Source organism: Pteropus medius, unplaced genomic scaffold (assembly GCF_902729225.1).
Source record: "Pteropus medius unplaced genomic scaffold, Ma_sr-lr_union100, whole genome shotgun sequence".
Lineage (NCBI taxonomy): Eukaryota > Metazoa > Chordata > Mammalia > Chiroptera > Pteropodidae > Pteropus > Pteropus medius.
In genome coordinates this window covers 8,435,837-8,452,379 of record NW_024355008.1, presented here as the reverse complement: position 1 = coordinate 8,452,379, position 16,543 = coordinate 8,435,837, and the positions used below count along the sequence as shown (strand labels likewise).

The window sequence follows — 16,543 nt, the reverse complement described above, 5'->3', positions numbered from 1 at the left end:
AGTACTGGAGGCTGGCAAGTCTAAGATCAAGGTGTTGACAGATGCAGTGTCTGGTGAGAGCCTGCCTCCTGGTTCATAGACAGCTGTCTTCTTGCTGTGTGCCCACATGGCAGAAAGGGTGAGAGAGCTCTGCAGGATCTCTTTTATAAGGTCACTAACGTCATTCATGAGGACTTCACTCTCATGACCTAATCATCTCTCAAAGATCCCACCTTTAAATGCTATTACATTGGAGATTAAGTTATAAGTGAAGTTTGGAGGGACACATTCAGTCTACAACAAAGGAAGAGTAAGAGGAAAATCTTGTGAATACCATCTACCTCTCTGACAGGCACCCTCCTCAACAGTACCCATTTCTTCATCAAATTTTTGCTGTGTATCAAGCACTGTCCTGGGTATTGTTAGAGTTGTGAATGTAAATCTCATGTAAGTCCTGCCCTTAAAAAGCTTATACTATAATAGTATAAATATATACAATAATAATAATAATAATAATAATAATAATAATTAATAATAATAATAATAATATAAGTATATACTATAAGTATCCTATAAATAGAAAATATACTAAATAGAAAAACTGTAATTATAGTGATAGCGTGTTATTCTTATGCATCCTTTGAAGTCTAAATCTAAAGCCATCTCTTCAGCGAAGACTTCCCTGACTCCTCCAAATCTCCTAAGCTGAGTAAATCTTCTGTGTATCCTTGGTGCACACATGATTTGTAATTTAAGTCTCTATAATTCATCATCTGTATAAATACAGTGTATGCTTATCTCTCTTATTAAATTAAAAGGACTGTGTCTCGGTGTTCTTTGTTACCCCCACATGACAAGGCTAAAGAAAGCTGACAACATTGTTTGTTAAATAAGTGGATAAATAAGCCAATAAATGATGAAGGTATCAAGAGTATGTGAGAGGAGTAAATGAAGTAATAGGAGAAAGGCCAGATCATGGGGAGCTTTGAATTCCGGACAAAGAATGCTGGAGCCACATTGTGATATAGAGAAAAAAGCACGAATTTTCATGTAAATTTAGGCAAGCTAATAATAACAGTTAACTTTTATCGATTGTTTACTTACATGCCAAGCACCGTACTTTGTGTGCATTATTCTAATTTTTCCTAATATTGTCCAGATTGCTAAAATTTGTTCAGTGTTCTTAAAAATGTTGAAAAGTCTTTAGTCTTCAAATAGGGAGAATTTTACATAGGGTTTATAAATTGGATACTGACTTAAAACAAATTTAAGTCAGTTATGTCAACTCGCTACCATGTTGAAAACAACCAGTTGAATAGAGTCAGCCAGATAATTGGTATTTCAATACAAACAATTTCTTTAAACATTGAATTCAGAATTCTGGTCTAACGTAATTTTGCATACAAACACTAAATAGGTGGTACCTGGGTTTTCTCAAATCCAGTCTATAAAAACTAAATAGCTACCACTTCCTGCTCAGCTGTGTGGAAGATAAGCACTAGATTTCCAGATAAATTATTTTACATAGACCTAGGTTGTTTGCTTTGTTGTTTTGTTTTATTTGTTTTCTCATATCACATAAATTTCCAATAATTTCTCATGGAATTATTTTTGGATAAGAAACTTCCTTTCCATACTTGTTTGATGAGATAACCAGCTAATTGAAGAAATGCTTCTTAGTGTTACCTGAATTAAAATCAACTTACAATTTTACATTATTAGGGGCCTGAAATCTACTCAGTTTTTTCTTTCACTATACTAATCAAAACAAATGAATTCAAATTCTTTTCTTTTTATCTGCTCTATGTTGCTCCAATCACAGCTGTGTGTGTGTGTGTGTGTGTGTGTGTGTGTGTGTGTGTGTAGACCTTCTAAATAACTTAAAATAGGTTTTAATAACTTAAAATGGTTAATCTTATGTGTCAACTTGCTTGGCTGGACTATCGTGCTCAGATATGTGGTCAAACATTGTTCTGGATGTTTCTGTGAGGGTGTTTTTGGATAAGAATAAGATTTTAATTGGTGGACTTTGAGTAAAGTAGATTGCCATTCATAATGTGGGTGGCCTCATCCAATCAGCTGAAGGCCTGAATAAAACAAAAGACTGACCTTCCTCAAGCAAGAGGGGTTGCTGCTAGAAGATGGTCTTAGGCATTAAAATGCAACATTGGCTTTTTTCTGGGTCTTTATCCTGTTGGCCTTTGGATTTAAACTGCAGCATTTGTTCTTGTCTGGTCTCCAGGCTGGCAGCCTATCCTGCAGTTTTTAGACTTGTTGGCCTCCATAACTACATGAGCCAATTTCTTATAATAAATCTCTCTCTCTCTCTCTCTCTCTCTCTCTCTCTCTCTCTCTCTCTCTCAATCTCTCCACCCACCCCACACACACATATCACATTGATTTTGATTCTCTGGAGAACTCTGACCAATACAGAGGCATTCTCTAATTTTATATTAAATGATCAAAGAGTAGAACTTTGTGGTAGCAAAATGTATGTTATTATTAAAACTCTGAAGATATGTTTTGTATAATCTCATGCATATTTCTTAGTGCAAAACCAAATGATTCATCTTCTTTCGTCTATTGCAGTTTATTTGTTTGTTTGTTTGTTTGTTTGTTTGTTTATTGTCTCCTAGGTCAGTAAGGAGCTGCACTGGAGACAGCGGTGAGGAGGATGGGGTGGGTATGATAGAGCAAGTTTGCACAACACAGTAAAGGCTACAGTGGGGCAGTTGGAGAAGAGAAAAGTGGGGATGCATTTGGCATCCCAGGTGGCACTCAGCCAGTTCTTGTCTGAGGAGGAGCCCAGTCAGGGTGATGCAGGACAGGGCCAATTTACTCAAGGAGATGAAGACTAGGCTCTGTGCTGAGAGAAGAAGAGAGTCCTTTGGCGTAGAGGGTAGAAAGAATTCAACACACGTGTCAAAGTTAGGGTCAACAGGAAGGTTTAATAGAAAATGAGTAACACTCCACAGACAGAGCATGGTCTCCTCTCAGAGGCAGAGAGTGAGAAGGACCTATATTGTGTTTGATTTTTAAAAATCTATTTTACATATTGGAAATGGATAATAATTATGTAATAAATTATGCATTAGCCTTAAATTTTTCACTGAAAACATTTCTAGGGAGTGAGATAAGAAATGGTGAATACTGTGTAGCTGCCAGTGTCTAGACTAAAGTCTTTACAGTGCAGCTTCTTGGTATCTGATTTTACTGATAAACCTGCTACTGAAAAAGTGCTTAAAATGGCTATAAGAACACATAAGACCAACTATGATCTTGGAGGGATGCTTCTGTTTACCAAAAAAAAAGTCCCCTGGAGAAATTGACCTAGGTATATATAGAGAAATATACTTTTGTAGCCAAAAATTCTACTCATTTGTGATTTGGGGTGGAGAGAATATTGGTGATTGATTATAACATCGTAGTATTTCTCAAACTAGAGTACTAAAGTGGTATTCCATGGTTACATGGAAAACTATAGGTTAGGTGTAGTCTACTTTTCTTAAGAGTCAATTTTTCAGTTTTATCGAAAAAAGATGAATAAACACCTCTGGTTATTAAGTTATTTTTTTAATTTCATATCAAAATAAACATCATTAGTATATTGTGGCCCAGAATACAAAACTTGCACAAATTTTATAAAACTTCTATGGAAGTTTGCCCTTATAGATGAGTGGCTTTCAGTGGGTTCCCAGTCATCATCCACTCCTCAATATGAGTTGGATTTTTTCCTCTACTGCCCTCAGCAATATATCTTTGATGAAAACTTTTCAGAAGCATTGTCTTAAAATAGACCAGCTTTAAACAGTGACAAATATTGAAGAAAAGAGGAAAGGACAAGCTCCATTTGAGAGATCTCTCTTCCTTGAATTAAAAAGTGAACTAACAAAGAAGAGGCAATAGAAAGCAACAGCTATGAATAGTTTTAATGACATTGCATTTTTCTTTTTGATTTTCTTTTCCAGTAAAAGCCCTTTCTTGGTAAATGTTATTACTACAGTCTTTTTTATTTTATTTCTCATTTTATCTACTATCTATAGAAAACTTGTAATTCTAGGTCTGTACATGAATTTTTACATTTACTCTTTTAAACAGCTCATAAGACAGACCATAAATAATCTAGTAAATGATATATATTTATTTTCAGGTTTACAAAGCTCACGATTTTGGTATATTGCCACGCTGACTCCCATGGTTTTTGCTCTTTTAGTTTAAGTAGCAAAGCACATTTATTAAGTATTAGACATGTCAGAGGTGAAGATATTCATGTTAAGATAATACTGTGCTGTTGTTTTCAAAGCAGTCCATGTTTCACGAGCCTGCAACAAAAGGAAACTCAAGTCATGATCTCTGAGCGTGTAGAACACATGTTGTATCAGTTATTCTGATTACCACACAGATATTCCTAAAAGACAGAGAAATAGAATGGAAGAATAATAACAATTAAGGTTTGGTTTTCATACTTTATTAGTAATCTATTTACTTCAGTGCTGAAATGTTTTTGCAGTATTCGTGGGGCCACAGTATGAACCAATGTGGTAGTCTTGTTACATTACAGTATCTGTCAGTTGATCCCAGCGCTGGTCTACAATTATAGTCAGGAGTATACTTGAAAATTTGAATATTCCATAAAGAAGACATAGCCTTCCATTCTATGTAATTTTTAAATTTGCCAAATAAACAAATGTTTTGTTTTACTACCTCTAAATTATGCATGTTGGAGAAAAATAGGCATAAAACTTGATGCATTATTCAAGCTGGTGGTTTTCATTGGCGAATGCTAAGCAGAACCAGGCTGATCCTGGTAGACCAGTTAAAACTCAGCCATGTGAAGTAAGGGTAGGACCCAGGGCCCAGAAAAACAAGGACATTCAATTTTTAAATGACTTTTTACAACCCTCATGCTTGGTGGTAGTGAGAGCCTCATACATGTGGGAAAAAAATAGAATGAATCAGTGAAGGAATTAATTTGTCATACATCTTTGTTTTCTAAATTTTTAAGTTGTAAGAGGGAAATCATGACTAATTGAAATCCTCAGATAATTCAGCAATTTTATTTGGCTTGGAGTTTCAATATCTTTGTCTATCAAAAAGGTAAACATGGAATAAAACTGGCTAATGCAAGTTTCTTCTTTATTTCTCTTGGAGTGAGAATACAAATGAATAGGAAAATGTCCAAAAAGTAAGCAAATGAAGAATTGACATTAAAGGCTTGGATAATTATCACAGAGGGAAATTAACTATTGAACAACTGAGAGGGATCTAAAATGTGACCATGAGCTATCCATTCATTTACCCAAACATGTAATAATGTACTAAGACTTGACTATATAACAGTCATTTGGGTAGCTCCTGAGGATAATTATTTTGATGGATAAGACATGCACCTTACCTTTGTAGCCTAGGTAGGGGAGGTCGGGTGCATGAAACAAATAATTCCAGTGTGACATTTTGTGAGCTATTCACATGTGACAGTAGGCAAAGGAGAGAGAAGAAGGAAAGAAAAATGCCTCCCTGGAAAGAAGAGAAAGGCTTCCGAAAGGAGACATTTGATCTCAGTCTTGAAAGGAAGAGGTGGAGCTTACCAGACAAAAGGCATTTTGTGGAGATCAAAGGGCAGGTATAGCTCATGGCAGATGGAGAGGAAAAATCAGGGCTAGGCTGGTGTTAATGTCAGCTGATGCGATACTTGTTTGAAAAGATATATAATGAAGGTCCATTTGTTTCTAATGCAAATACCTGATCAGCCAGTGTGTTTTCCCACATATTCGGACTGTGATCTGGGTCCCAGTAATCCTGCAAATATATGTGCCTTTTGAGATGTAGAAACTGGTTTGCTGGGTCCTCCAACAAAAATGGTGCTCCCAATGCTCCTGTAATTCAGAGTTCAAGAGCACAGCATCTTTTAGGGCAAGTTTACATCAATGTTTCCTCTTACAGAGACACTGTGGTCTTTGGGAGAATGGGTGCCTGGGAAGGAAACCCTGGAAAAGCTATGGCTTGAGGGATATGCCTGTTCCTAAGTCCTTTGCCACCATTGTACTGTCACCACACTATGTGAACTGTATATGGTACAGCATGAAAGCCAGTGCTATATGGTGAATGGAGATCTTCAGAGCTTCTATACATACATGGGAGCCCACAGACCTGGATTCAAATTTCAGCTCTATCACTTTTGAGGGAAAGTTGTTTAATTTCTCTGAGCTTTAGTTTTCTTGTATGTAAAGAGGCCTAATTATAATAACACAGTAACACAATAACAGTGCATTCGTGTAAGGATTAGATTAATTAATGGATATAAACCATCTGGCTCAAACCTGGCAGTCAACAATGCTATTCTTGTTTTCCTAGCTTTCTAAAATAGAGCATATCTTTCAGTGTGAAGTAGACTGCTTCTAAATCTGGCATTGTAGTTAAAATTGTTAGTACTGATAGATCATTAAATCAAACTTGCATTGTTAGTACTGATAGATCATTAAATCAGACTTGCATTTTTCTATCTCCTTTCTACTCCAGGATTAAGAAAAAAAAATTATGGTCTTTTGAGTCACTCTTCTTTTGCCCAGACCTGCTTCCACATCTGGAAGTATACTGCTGCTTTACTTTCCCTTCCAATAAAGCTATTCTTTTCTGTTGTAAGAAAAAAGAAAAAGAAAGAAAGAAAAGAAGAAAATTATGAATTTTTAAAATCTAGACTTTTTTAGAACCTTAAAATTGCAACAGTATATATTGTGTTTTTATTCCTAAATAAAACACAATCACGTTCAGAGTTGTAACTTGAATCAATATAAACGAAAACACACTCCTAACCTATATGTGATAACAATACAATCTGTTCACTGCTTGTGATAAAGAAGCATTTATTACAAATCTAATTATAAGCAATGCTATGTTAAGCATGGTATAGCTTCATCATTAACAGGCCTCTATTGACCAATAATCTATACGTACCAGGGTTATAGTGAGCTATGAGAACCTCTATATTGAAGTTCTCATAGGGAACCTCTATAGTGAGGTTCTCATAGTGAGCTATAGAAAATCTCTCCTCTACAGGGAAGGGGAATGAAGGGTCCAAGACACAAAACAAAATAAGACAATACAGGATTTGAGCGTGCTCAGGGAGTTTTGGAGAAGGGGTGGTGTTATTGAACACTAGAGCGCTGGGGACAAATAGACACGTTCATGGTCAAGAAAACTGCTTAACTTATTTCTTGAAGTAAAGATTAAATTATCATGATGGGAAGAGGGGTTTTAAGCTGGAAGAACGATGAGAGCAAAAGTCATTGGGAATCTATAAGATTAATGTCTGAAAACAAATATATACACAAATACTAATAATATTAGTTAACATTTATTGAGCATAGTGCTAAATACTTTACCTGATATACCTTATTTAATACTCACAACAAACCTAAGAGGTAGCACTATCCATTATTTCATTTTGCAGACATGAAAACTAAGTCACAGAAAAGTTAAAAAATATTGTCAAGGCCACACAGCTAGTAGGAGGGGAAGATAGAATTCTCCCTTCGGAGCCACTGCACTATATTATGACTACATGACAGAAATGCTTGGGGCTAGATAACAGTAATAATAATAATAATAAAAGCTTTATGCATTTATAGAAAAAAGGAAACAATCATCGCTTACACATTTCCTGTGATCTCATGCTTTTCCAAGCTTGGCCTTGAGCTCTAAGCAGGGTTGTAGTTATTAGCTCTATTATTTCTAGTTTTATTTGCCAATCCAGTAAGCTCTAGTTATAAATGAATACCTATTGAAAATGACAGCCTTTCTGGATAGTATACATTAATCCGGCTGCCTCTGAGTGCAAAACACTATACTACTAATGGAGGATCAAAAAATGACTCAGACATATTTTCCATCTGTAAAAAGTTAGCAATTTTATTATTCAATGATTTAAAAATAAAAGACAAAAGGCAACTTCAGAAGATATTAATAACAGATTCCAGAAGTAATACTGGCCTGCCTCCAAGTAATCTAACCACCATGGCTGTGGAAGCCTTTCTCTAAGATTGTCCCCAAAGATCACTGCCTCCTCCTGGTATTCATATCTTGTGTGGTCTCCTCTCTCACTTAGGGCTGACCTGTGTAACCATAGGACACTGTGGATATGAAAGTGTGTGATTTCTGTGGCTAGGACATAAAAGACATCATAGCTTCTGCCTTGCCCCTCTCTTGGATAATTTGCTCTAAGGGAAGTCAGCTGCCATGTTGTGAGGACACTCGAGCAGCTCTGATGGAGCGGCCCACATGTCATGGGACTAAAGCCTTCCACCAACAACCATATAAGTGAACCACCTGGGAACCTGACGCTTTCATTCCAGTCAAGCCTTCAGATAACCAACCACAATCCCCACTAATGTCTTTGACTGCAACCTCATTAGAGATCTTAAGTCAGAATCATCAATCTATGCTACTCTCAAATTCCTAACCCTCAGAAACTGTAAAATAATAAATGTTTATTGTTTTAAGCTTCTAAGATTTGGGGAAATTAGTTATACCATAGCAGATAATGAATACAATGCATTATAAGCACCTACTAACATCAAGGAAACTATTAATCACCAGAGCTGAAACTAGAATAAGGCAAATGAGGCCACTAGCGCATAAAATAGAAGAGGAATTTCACTCTCAGGATTATATAAATTTTGTGCCATGAGACCTCCACTTGCCTCCCTCTAGTCCCTGCTCTGTAATCACCATTGCATGGAAAGATAAACAAACAAAAATTACCCTTGCCACTAAAGAACTCACATTATAGTTAGAGTTTATAAATAATTAGAAGACATATTGTGACTAGACCATTCAAAGGAGGGAGTGATTAATTCTGATATTGGTATGGAGGCTTCACAGAGCAATTTGTTTTGAGTTGAGCGTCAAAGGATATATAAGTTTTCCACAGCCAGGAGAAAGGGAGTAGAAGCAAAGAGCATGTATTCCAGGCTAAAGAGCTTGGAGAGCTTAGGAATAGAAGAGCAAAGCAAGGCTCAGATTCAGTGACCCTCGCTTTGCCAGTGTGATTGAAAGTTGGCTTTGTGGTGTAGATATATCAAAGATAATATTGGAAAGATGAGCTGGAGCTTTGATTCTGAAGTATTACCATCATTCCAAGGAGTTTGTACTTTATTCGATAAATAATTATTATTTCTGAGTCAGAAAGTGACAGGACCAGATTTACTTTAAAATTTTTCGTTTTATTGTGATAAAGTATACATAACAAAACTTAACCGTTTAACCATTTTTAAGTATACAACTCAGTGGCAGCAAGTACATTAATAATTTTGTACAACCATCACCGCTATCTGCAGAACTTTTTTATTGTCTCAAATAGAAACTATGCACCCTTTAAACAATAATCCCCATTATTCTCTTCCCCAGCCCTGGTAACCATCACTGACTTTCTGTCTCTATGAATTTGCTCATTCTAGGTACCTTATATAGAAGAAATCATGCAATATTTGTTTTTTTGTGAGCCTAAATTATTTTACTTAGTGTAATATCTTCAAGGTTTATCCATGTTGTAGTATATGCCAGCATTTCATTCCTTTTTTAAGGCTGAATAATATTTTGTATGTATAAACCAATATTTTGTTTAGTCACAGATTTTCTTTTGAAAACTCCTTTGGAGGATACACGGTAAAAGGACGTGAGCTGAGTGAAAGAAACAAGGTCAGAGAATCTTTGAATAGTCCATATGAGAGATAATAGGGTCTGAGTTAGGTACATGACAGAAAAATGGGAAAACAGGATGGATTTGGAGAGAACAGGGAATTCTCATTCATTTGGGCCGACTTGTGTGGACTGACCAGCATTAACGGTTTAGTTTCAGCTGAAATGTGTTAATAGGTGGCTTTTCGGATTTCTCTTCATTACCTCTGAAGAAATGGTGTTACAGTGTTACATGTTTAATGTGTAAAAAAGTTGTTTTTTTTAAAATAAAGGGAATAGTAGATAAAGTAGATACAATACCATCAATATCGAATAAATATTCCTAAATAAATTATACTTAGAATATAATTTACAGCTAGAGAAAGGAAGTACAGAAATTCTTAAGATAGTGTTACTTGGAACCACCCAAAAGTAAAACCGGTATTCCGCACCATCATTATCCTGGTGCATTGTACAATAGCTAAGAAAAAAATGTTATTACATAAATCTTGGCCATGAAGCATGCTTTAAAATATAAGCCTTAGTTATTTTAAACTCTAATAATTCTCTTTTGTAAATCTTCTATTTTTTTGCTCATGGAAAATGTTTCACTGATATAATCTCCTCTGGCCTTTCTCAGTACTCCCCAAATGAAGCTTTTACCTCAGCATTATGCATCCAACAGGCATTCAAAAAATATTAATTGATAGTGGTAATAACATCGCCCAAGAGAGAGACAGAAAGTAGTATTTATTATCCTACTTTATAAATGAAAAAATTGACACATAGAGATGAAATGACTTACTCAAGGTCATATAGTAAGTCAATGGCAGGGCTGGATATAAAATGTAAGTAATATAGAAGAGTATGCTATTATCCTCTCTGCTTGAGAAATTTCTCCTCCCTTTATCATTCTGCCTGATCAACCTTGAAAGTTAGTGAGAGCAGGATCAGAGTTTTGTACTTGTAAGCCTATATAATACTGCTGGGGTTTGAAAACCGAACCCTGAGTTTTATTACTTTGTCGGCTTATAAATGGGCAGTTATTTTTCCAGGCTTTGTTTATTTTGTTGGTTTTTTTGTTTGTTTGTTTGTTTGTTTGTTTTTTGTTTTTTTGTTTTTGTTTTTATTTTTGTTTTTTTTTGTTTGTTTTTTATGTAGGCAATATTAGCCAGGCTAGTGTCTTTTGAAACTTTATAATGATACTTGTGGTAGGAACCTATATACTAAAGAGATAAGAAAACCTACTGTGAAACTTATAGAAGAAAAGGGCAGAGTCTGGTGGCATATTCCTGCTTTTTTCCCACCTAGAGGGAGCTGTTTTAGAGTATTCCCAGGCCTCTCTTTCCCCTCTTGTGTACTCTGCCTCGTGGAAGGGGCAGTGCCTCATTTATTTGGTAAATTCAAGAGGCTTAACTTGTCATGTCCATCTTGCTCTTCTTCCTCTGGAGAATGAGTTGCCCTCAGAAGGCACACTTTCTGTTCTGAGTTTGCAACCTGCAATTGGATATGAAATTTGCCAGATTCTGGGCTCCAGTCATCAGGTCTTTTATGTACTTATACCACACTACATCTTCCAAGTTAGCCTTTCACTGTGATAAAGAAAATGGATTGCCTTTGGTTTATTTCTCAACTTCATCAAAATCATCTTTGGTTTATTTCTCAACTTCATCAAAGTCAGGGCAAAAAAAAAGGGAGTGCTATGTGTTGGAAGGTGGCTCAGAGAACCCAAAAGGTCCATTGTCTTAGAGGCTCACTGGAAAAAAAAAAATATATATATATATGCATATATATATACATATATACACATATATGTGTGTGTGTGTATATATATATGTGTATATATATGTATATGTGTGTGTGTGTGTGTGTGTGTGTGTGTGTATAGACCAGTGCCCTGGTCTATGTATGTATATATATATGTGTGTGTGTGTGTGTATGTGTATACACACACACATACACACACACATACACACACACATATATATATATACATACATAGACCAGAGCACTCCAATCAACAGGAGCTTTTCACCCCCGGACGGCTAAGACTGAATTTTCTACCTCATATAAATTTCAATATCTGTGAAGAAAATGTGATGGGATTCAGTGGGAGCAGAAGACACAAAATATCTGCCATGTCCACAGGATAGACTTATAGTAGCTCTTTCCCTTAGGGGTCGAGTGATACTAATATTTGTAGTATTATCTGCTACCTGGTACTGGAGATGGAGAATAAGACTATAGTCCTGCCACAAATTCAAAAATACTTAGGTATGGAGTACTGGAAGTAAAGCACTTAGCACTCAGTATAAGCAATTAGAGAATAGCATTTATTATTTACTATTTTTATTGGACTGAGTCTCAGTGTCTGCTCTCAAATTTTTTATGTCTTAAAAAATAAAAGTAAGTGCCCAGGCAATTATGTGTGCACATAGATTCAGTACTAAAATTCAGTATAAATGGCACTTGGAATTAAGTACAAAAGAGGATAAGAAGAGGATATACAGATATCTTTGTAATATGGTAACATTTTCAAGGATCTAATTGTAAGAAAAAATTTGTAATTGTATGAGAGATTAAAATACTGTGTTTAGGTTCGTATTTGTTAGACTTGAATATTTTATTCTTTAAGTAACTAATTTTCTATACACATAATAAAAGTTTTTTGTGTTTTTTTTTTCACTCTAAACTTTAGTAATGACCCAAAAATTCATGGAGGAAGATAGAAGAGCTGTATTTAATACAATGGATCCTCTGACTTTGCTGTAAATCAGATGAAAGATTAGCAATAGAGAGATGAGAGATAAGAATTGGGCAGTGAGAGAAAACATGTGAAAAGGAGAAAGACGTGAGGAATCAAGAAAAGAAATCAAAGGAAGGAGATAAAAAAGAAGGAAGGTTGCAAAAAGTGAAAAGTCACGGAAAGAAGGAAATAGACAAACAAGTAAAAAGAAGGCAAAGAGGGTCGACGGACATGAACTGGGGGAAAAGAAAAAAGGTATTGAACCGTGGGACCAGTTAAGTCCCCATCATTATATTAAATCATCTGTTGATAAAATGCTTTCATAACTGAACTTTCAACTCAGGAACTTCGACTTTATTGATGTTACAATTGCTGACGTGTTGAGTACTTTGAAATGTAAACAGAAACTGGCATCACCTGAGTTCAACTTTATTCTCTTTTAGCCTGCTCTCAATACACAAACATACAGCCAAGTTCATGTACACATGCTGTGGCCATGTCATTTCCCAGAATATATTTTTGGAGCTGGCAGATATTTTATTAGTTTTTAATCTTGTTGATAGAGAAATTTATATCTCATAAAAAAGTCAGCATTTCACATGATCCAGTAATGACCCCTTCTGGGTCACTGCCTATGTGTGTTGATGAGATTCCCAAGTCTAATGCCATGACAATTGATGCCATGTGGGTAGCAAAATAGTTTTTCTACAACACCAGAATGTTCAATGAATCTAGTCATAGGCAATGAAATGTTTTTTTGTCCAACCATTTCCCAGTTTATTCTTACTACCTACTTTCTTTGGAGCATCAACCTTACCCAAAGTGAGTAGGCAAAATTAAGAACAAAGTCTTATGAAGAAAACCCGGAAGTATATCAAGGAATACAGATTCTCCAAAAAAATTGTAGGGCTGAGGGACTAACTGAGAAGGGTCATTCCTCCTATGGCAGAGGAGGCAAAAAGGGAGGGATTAGAGGCCCTGACAGGGTCATGGGGAAGAAAATGTGAACTTAATAGCTTTTGTCAAAAAAAATAAAATATAAAACCAAACCAAACAAACAAAAAATTTCAAGACAAATTGGCATTGGTTACTACTGTGGAGTGAAGAATAAGAGTTGGAACTATGCTAGAGAAACAGGCCGAAGGAAGTTTCATTTTTCTCTGTCAAAAGTCAGAAGACATACTTGGACCTTATAGATAGTTCTGATCACAAATCAACAATAAGAGCATGAACCTCCAAATTGTTTCATATATGGGTCAGCTCCAAGAATTGGTTTACTTATTCAGTGAAACACTTTCCAAATATGTGTATTTTCCATTTTTCCTCTTTTCACTGATTGATTTTAATCAGTGACCTATTGAGGTGGAACATGTTGAGTTTACAACTTCTTTTTACCTTTGGTACTACTAGAAACTGTCATAGAAAGTTTAATAGTAGTAGCAATATTTGCTGTTTTATTATAGGAGAAAGCAATTCTTGATCTAAATGCTAAAGAGAGTGTTGTTTGGGGATTTTTGTTGTTATTTGTTTTGTGGTTAAATCATGACATTCGAACTTCTAATTCTCTGACCAGGAAATCATCTCCAATGTGTATAAATTGCTATTTTGAAAAAAATCAATAAAATAATTTAGAGACTCTGCTCATAAATTACTTGGGTAAGGCTCTATCATTTTTGGCTTCAGCATTCCCATTAGGAAAATGGATAATAAGATCTTTCCTCTATTTACTTCAAATTTAGTTCTAGACAAAAGTAATTGGTTAGACAATCTGCAAAGAAGAAAACTTTTTTAATACCAAAAAAAATGATTATTCTCTTATGAAAAGTAGTAGGGCTCCAGGGAAGTGCAGATAGGCTACATTCATATATGAAAAAAGAGGGAAGAGAAGCAAAGATAGTTGATTCAAGCTATTATTTTCTACTTTAGAGCTATATGATTTAGAATATGTCACTTAAACTAGTTATTAGTGTAATGAATGAATTTGATTCTAAAGACTTCATTCTCCTCAGCCCATAAACTGAGATCCGAAGGGCTAACCCAGCAAAATCAATGGTCCTCTGCCCTTAGTTTCTGATTTCAACTTATTTCATGGACTTCAATTACATAATTTTATTTTTTATTAATTGAAGTCAGTCAAACCAGTCGTCTTTATAGGCAGACATATTTGTATCTCAGCTGGAGTTAAAGTTAATTTCACCTTGCTTCTTAAGAAAGTCCACAAAGTCATTTTGCAGAACCATTTTCCTTTTGCCAGATGTTTTTGATCCCATAATGTTTACAGGTGAATGTGGCCCAGACATAGTGCTTTAGTTTTCTGGTCACCCACTGTCACCCAACCACTCTAAAGTCAACTGCATGGATCAGCAGTCAAGGCAAAGCTTTATGCCTATGAATTATAAGCAACCTGTGACTTAAATTTGCAGTGTGCTCCTCAGACACTCACTTAAACTGAGCCAGTCTCACTTTTTTATCTGGAGATATGAGCTATAACTCAGTGTGATATCTGCTTAATAATAACTTGACCAAAAATTTCTAAATCATTTATTTTACATATGTCCCAAATGCAAAGTACAATATTGATAATTAAAACTCTTTATGAAAATTATTCATAGGTTTAAGAATAAAAGGCTAATTATGTATACACAAACACATATATGTATTCACATAGATACCTAGATTAATAGTCTAGATATAGATATATATCAATCTGTGCATGTGTATGTACCTCAAGCAAATTATATAATTTGTTTTCATGGCTCTCACTCTTACTATAGAAGTAGAAATTCATTCTGTTTTAAGGATCTTCATCAGAAGTATTTATAAATTGTAGAGATTTAACTGTAAAAATAATCTATACCTTCGTAAGTATTTCAGTTCGGGTTTTAAGAAAAACAAATGACTGTTCAGTTCAATTCAGATATAAGCCCCTGAATTACTGGGTCAATTTGGCAGCAAATCATCTGGACTTCGGAGCCTTTCTTGATCTATCTTTAAAACACCACTTATCTGAGCTATTGCTTGCCCTAAAGGTTAATGAATTCACACCCTCAAAGTGCCTTGAGGTCTCTACATAATGGTACGATGTAAGTATTACAGTTTCTAAAAGGCATTTAAATTTTTTCTTTATTTAAGGACACCAGAGCACTTTGGTGACAGCAGTTAAATAGACTTTTAGCAGTGGTAACGTGTTAATACGTTAATACATAATTAGGAATAAAATGATCACATACACAATTAACACTAACATGTTCAAAACTGCAGCATGACACAGTAATTTGGTTCCATCAATGCTTTAGAATTGTCTATGGGTAAACATGTTTGTTTATTTCTTTAAAAAGTCAGAGGGGTTATTTATCAACCTAATCGTTATAAAAGACATGATAAATAAAAAGGAAATATGTTCTTACCTATAAGCAATGTTGAATACAAAGCCACTTGAAACATTTTATAGGTCATGATCCTGTTTGGAAAAAAAATAAAAGATTTATTTGTTTTAATTTAGACCGAGCAAAGCTTCAGGGCATATTTTCCAGGGAGCAAGAAGTATTTGCTACATACCTGCAATCCCTGGGAGCTGAGGCAAGTCTGAAAGCTACTGTTGCTTGAGATAGCTTTTTTATATAACTCCTGCCTTTTTACCCTTTGGACTTTTTGAACTGACTTTTTACAGGCTGTTCTTATATGAGCCATGTATTTATTTGCTAATTTTGTCACAAAGACTAATATAATGTAAAAAAGAAAAGGCAGAAAATTGAATCACTCATACATTGCCGGTGGGAATACAGAATGGTAGTCGCTTTTGAAAATAGTTTGGCAGTTTCTTTTAAATCTGAACATGTAGTTACCATACGACCCAGAAATTGCACTACTGGGCATTTATCTTAGAGAAATAAAAACTTATATTCATACAAAAACCAGTGTAAGAATGTCTATAGTAGCTTTATTAGTAGTACACAAAAACTGTAAACAACACAGATGTCTTTCAACAGCTGAATGTTAAACAAACGGAGGTACCTCTCTACTGTGGATTACTACTCAATAATAAAAATATAATAAATATTATCGATGGATGTACTAAAGGAGGACTCTCAAAGGGATTATGATGAGTGAAAAAAGCCAGTCTCAAATGGTTACTTATGAGTA

General features: G+C 35.1%; 1 protein-coding gene across 1 annotated transcript; it reads right to left on the bottom strand.

Annotated features, from left to right (window-relative positions):
- Window positions 1-2,961: 2,961 nt before the first annotated feature.
- On the bottom strand, window positions 2,962-16,012 carry CUNH3orf85 (chromosome unknown C3orf85 homolog). The gene is made up of 4 exons (XM_039856890.1): window positions 15,959-16,012; window positions 15,808-15,860; window positions 5,722-5,855; window positions 2,962-4,301 (listed from the first exon to the last, which is right to left on the bottom strand). Exons 2-4 carry the CDS (start codon window positions 15,854-15,856, stop codon window positions 4,215-4,217), a joined length of 270 nt encoding a protein of 89 aa, XP_039712824.1. The 5' UTR covers window positions 15,857-15,860; window positions 15,959-16,012; the 3' UTR covers window positions 2,962-4,214.
- Between the last annotated feature and the right edge of the window lie 531 nt (window positions 16,013-16,543).

Coding starts and splice junctions, on each gene's coding strand:
- CUNH3orf85 (XM_039856890.1), bottom strand. CDS start 15,856: ATGACCTATAAAATGTTTCAAGTGGCTTTGTATTCAACATTGCTTATA. Junction 5,856..15,807: donor GTATTCAACATTGCTTATAG/GTAAGAACATAT, acceptor TCTGAATTACAG/GAGCATTGGGAGCACCATTT. Junction 4,302..5,721: donor AAAACACACTGGCTGATCAG/GTATTTGCATTA, acceptor CTTTTGTTGCAG/GCTCGTGAAACATGGACTGC.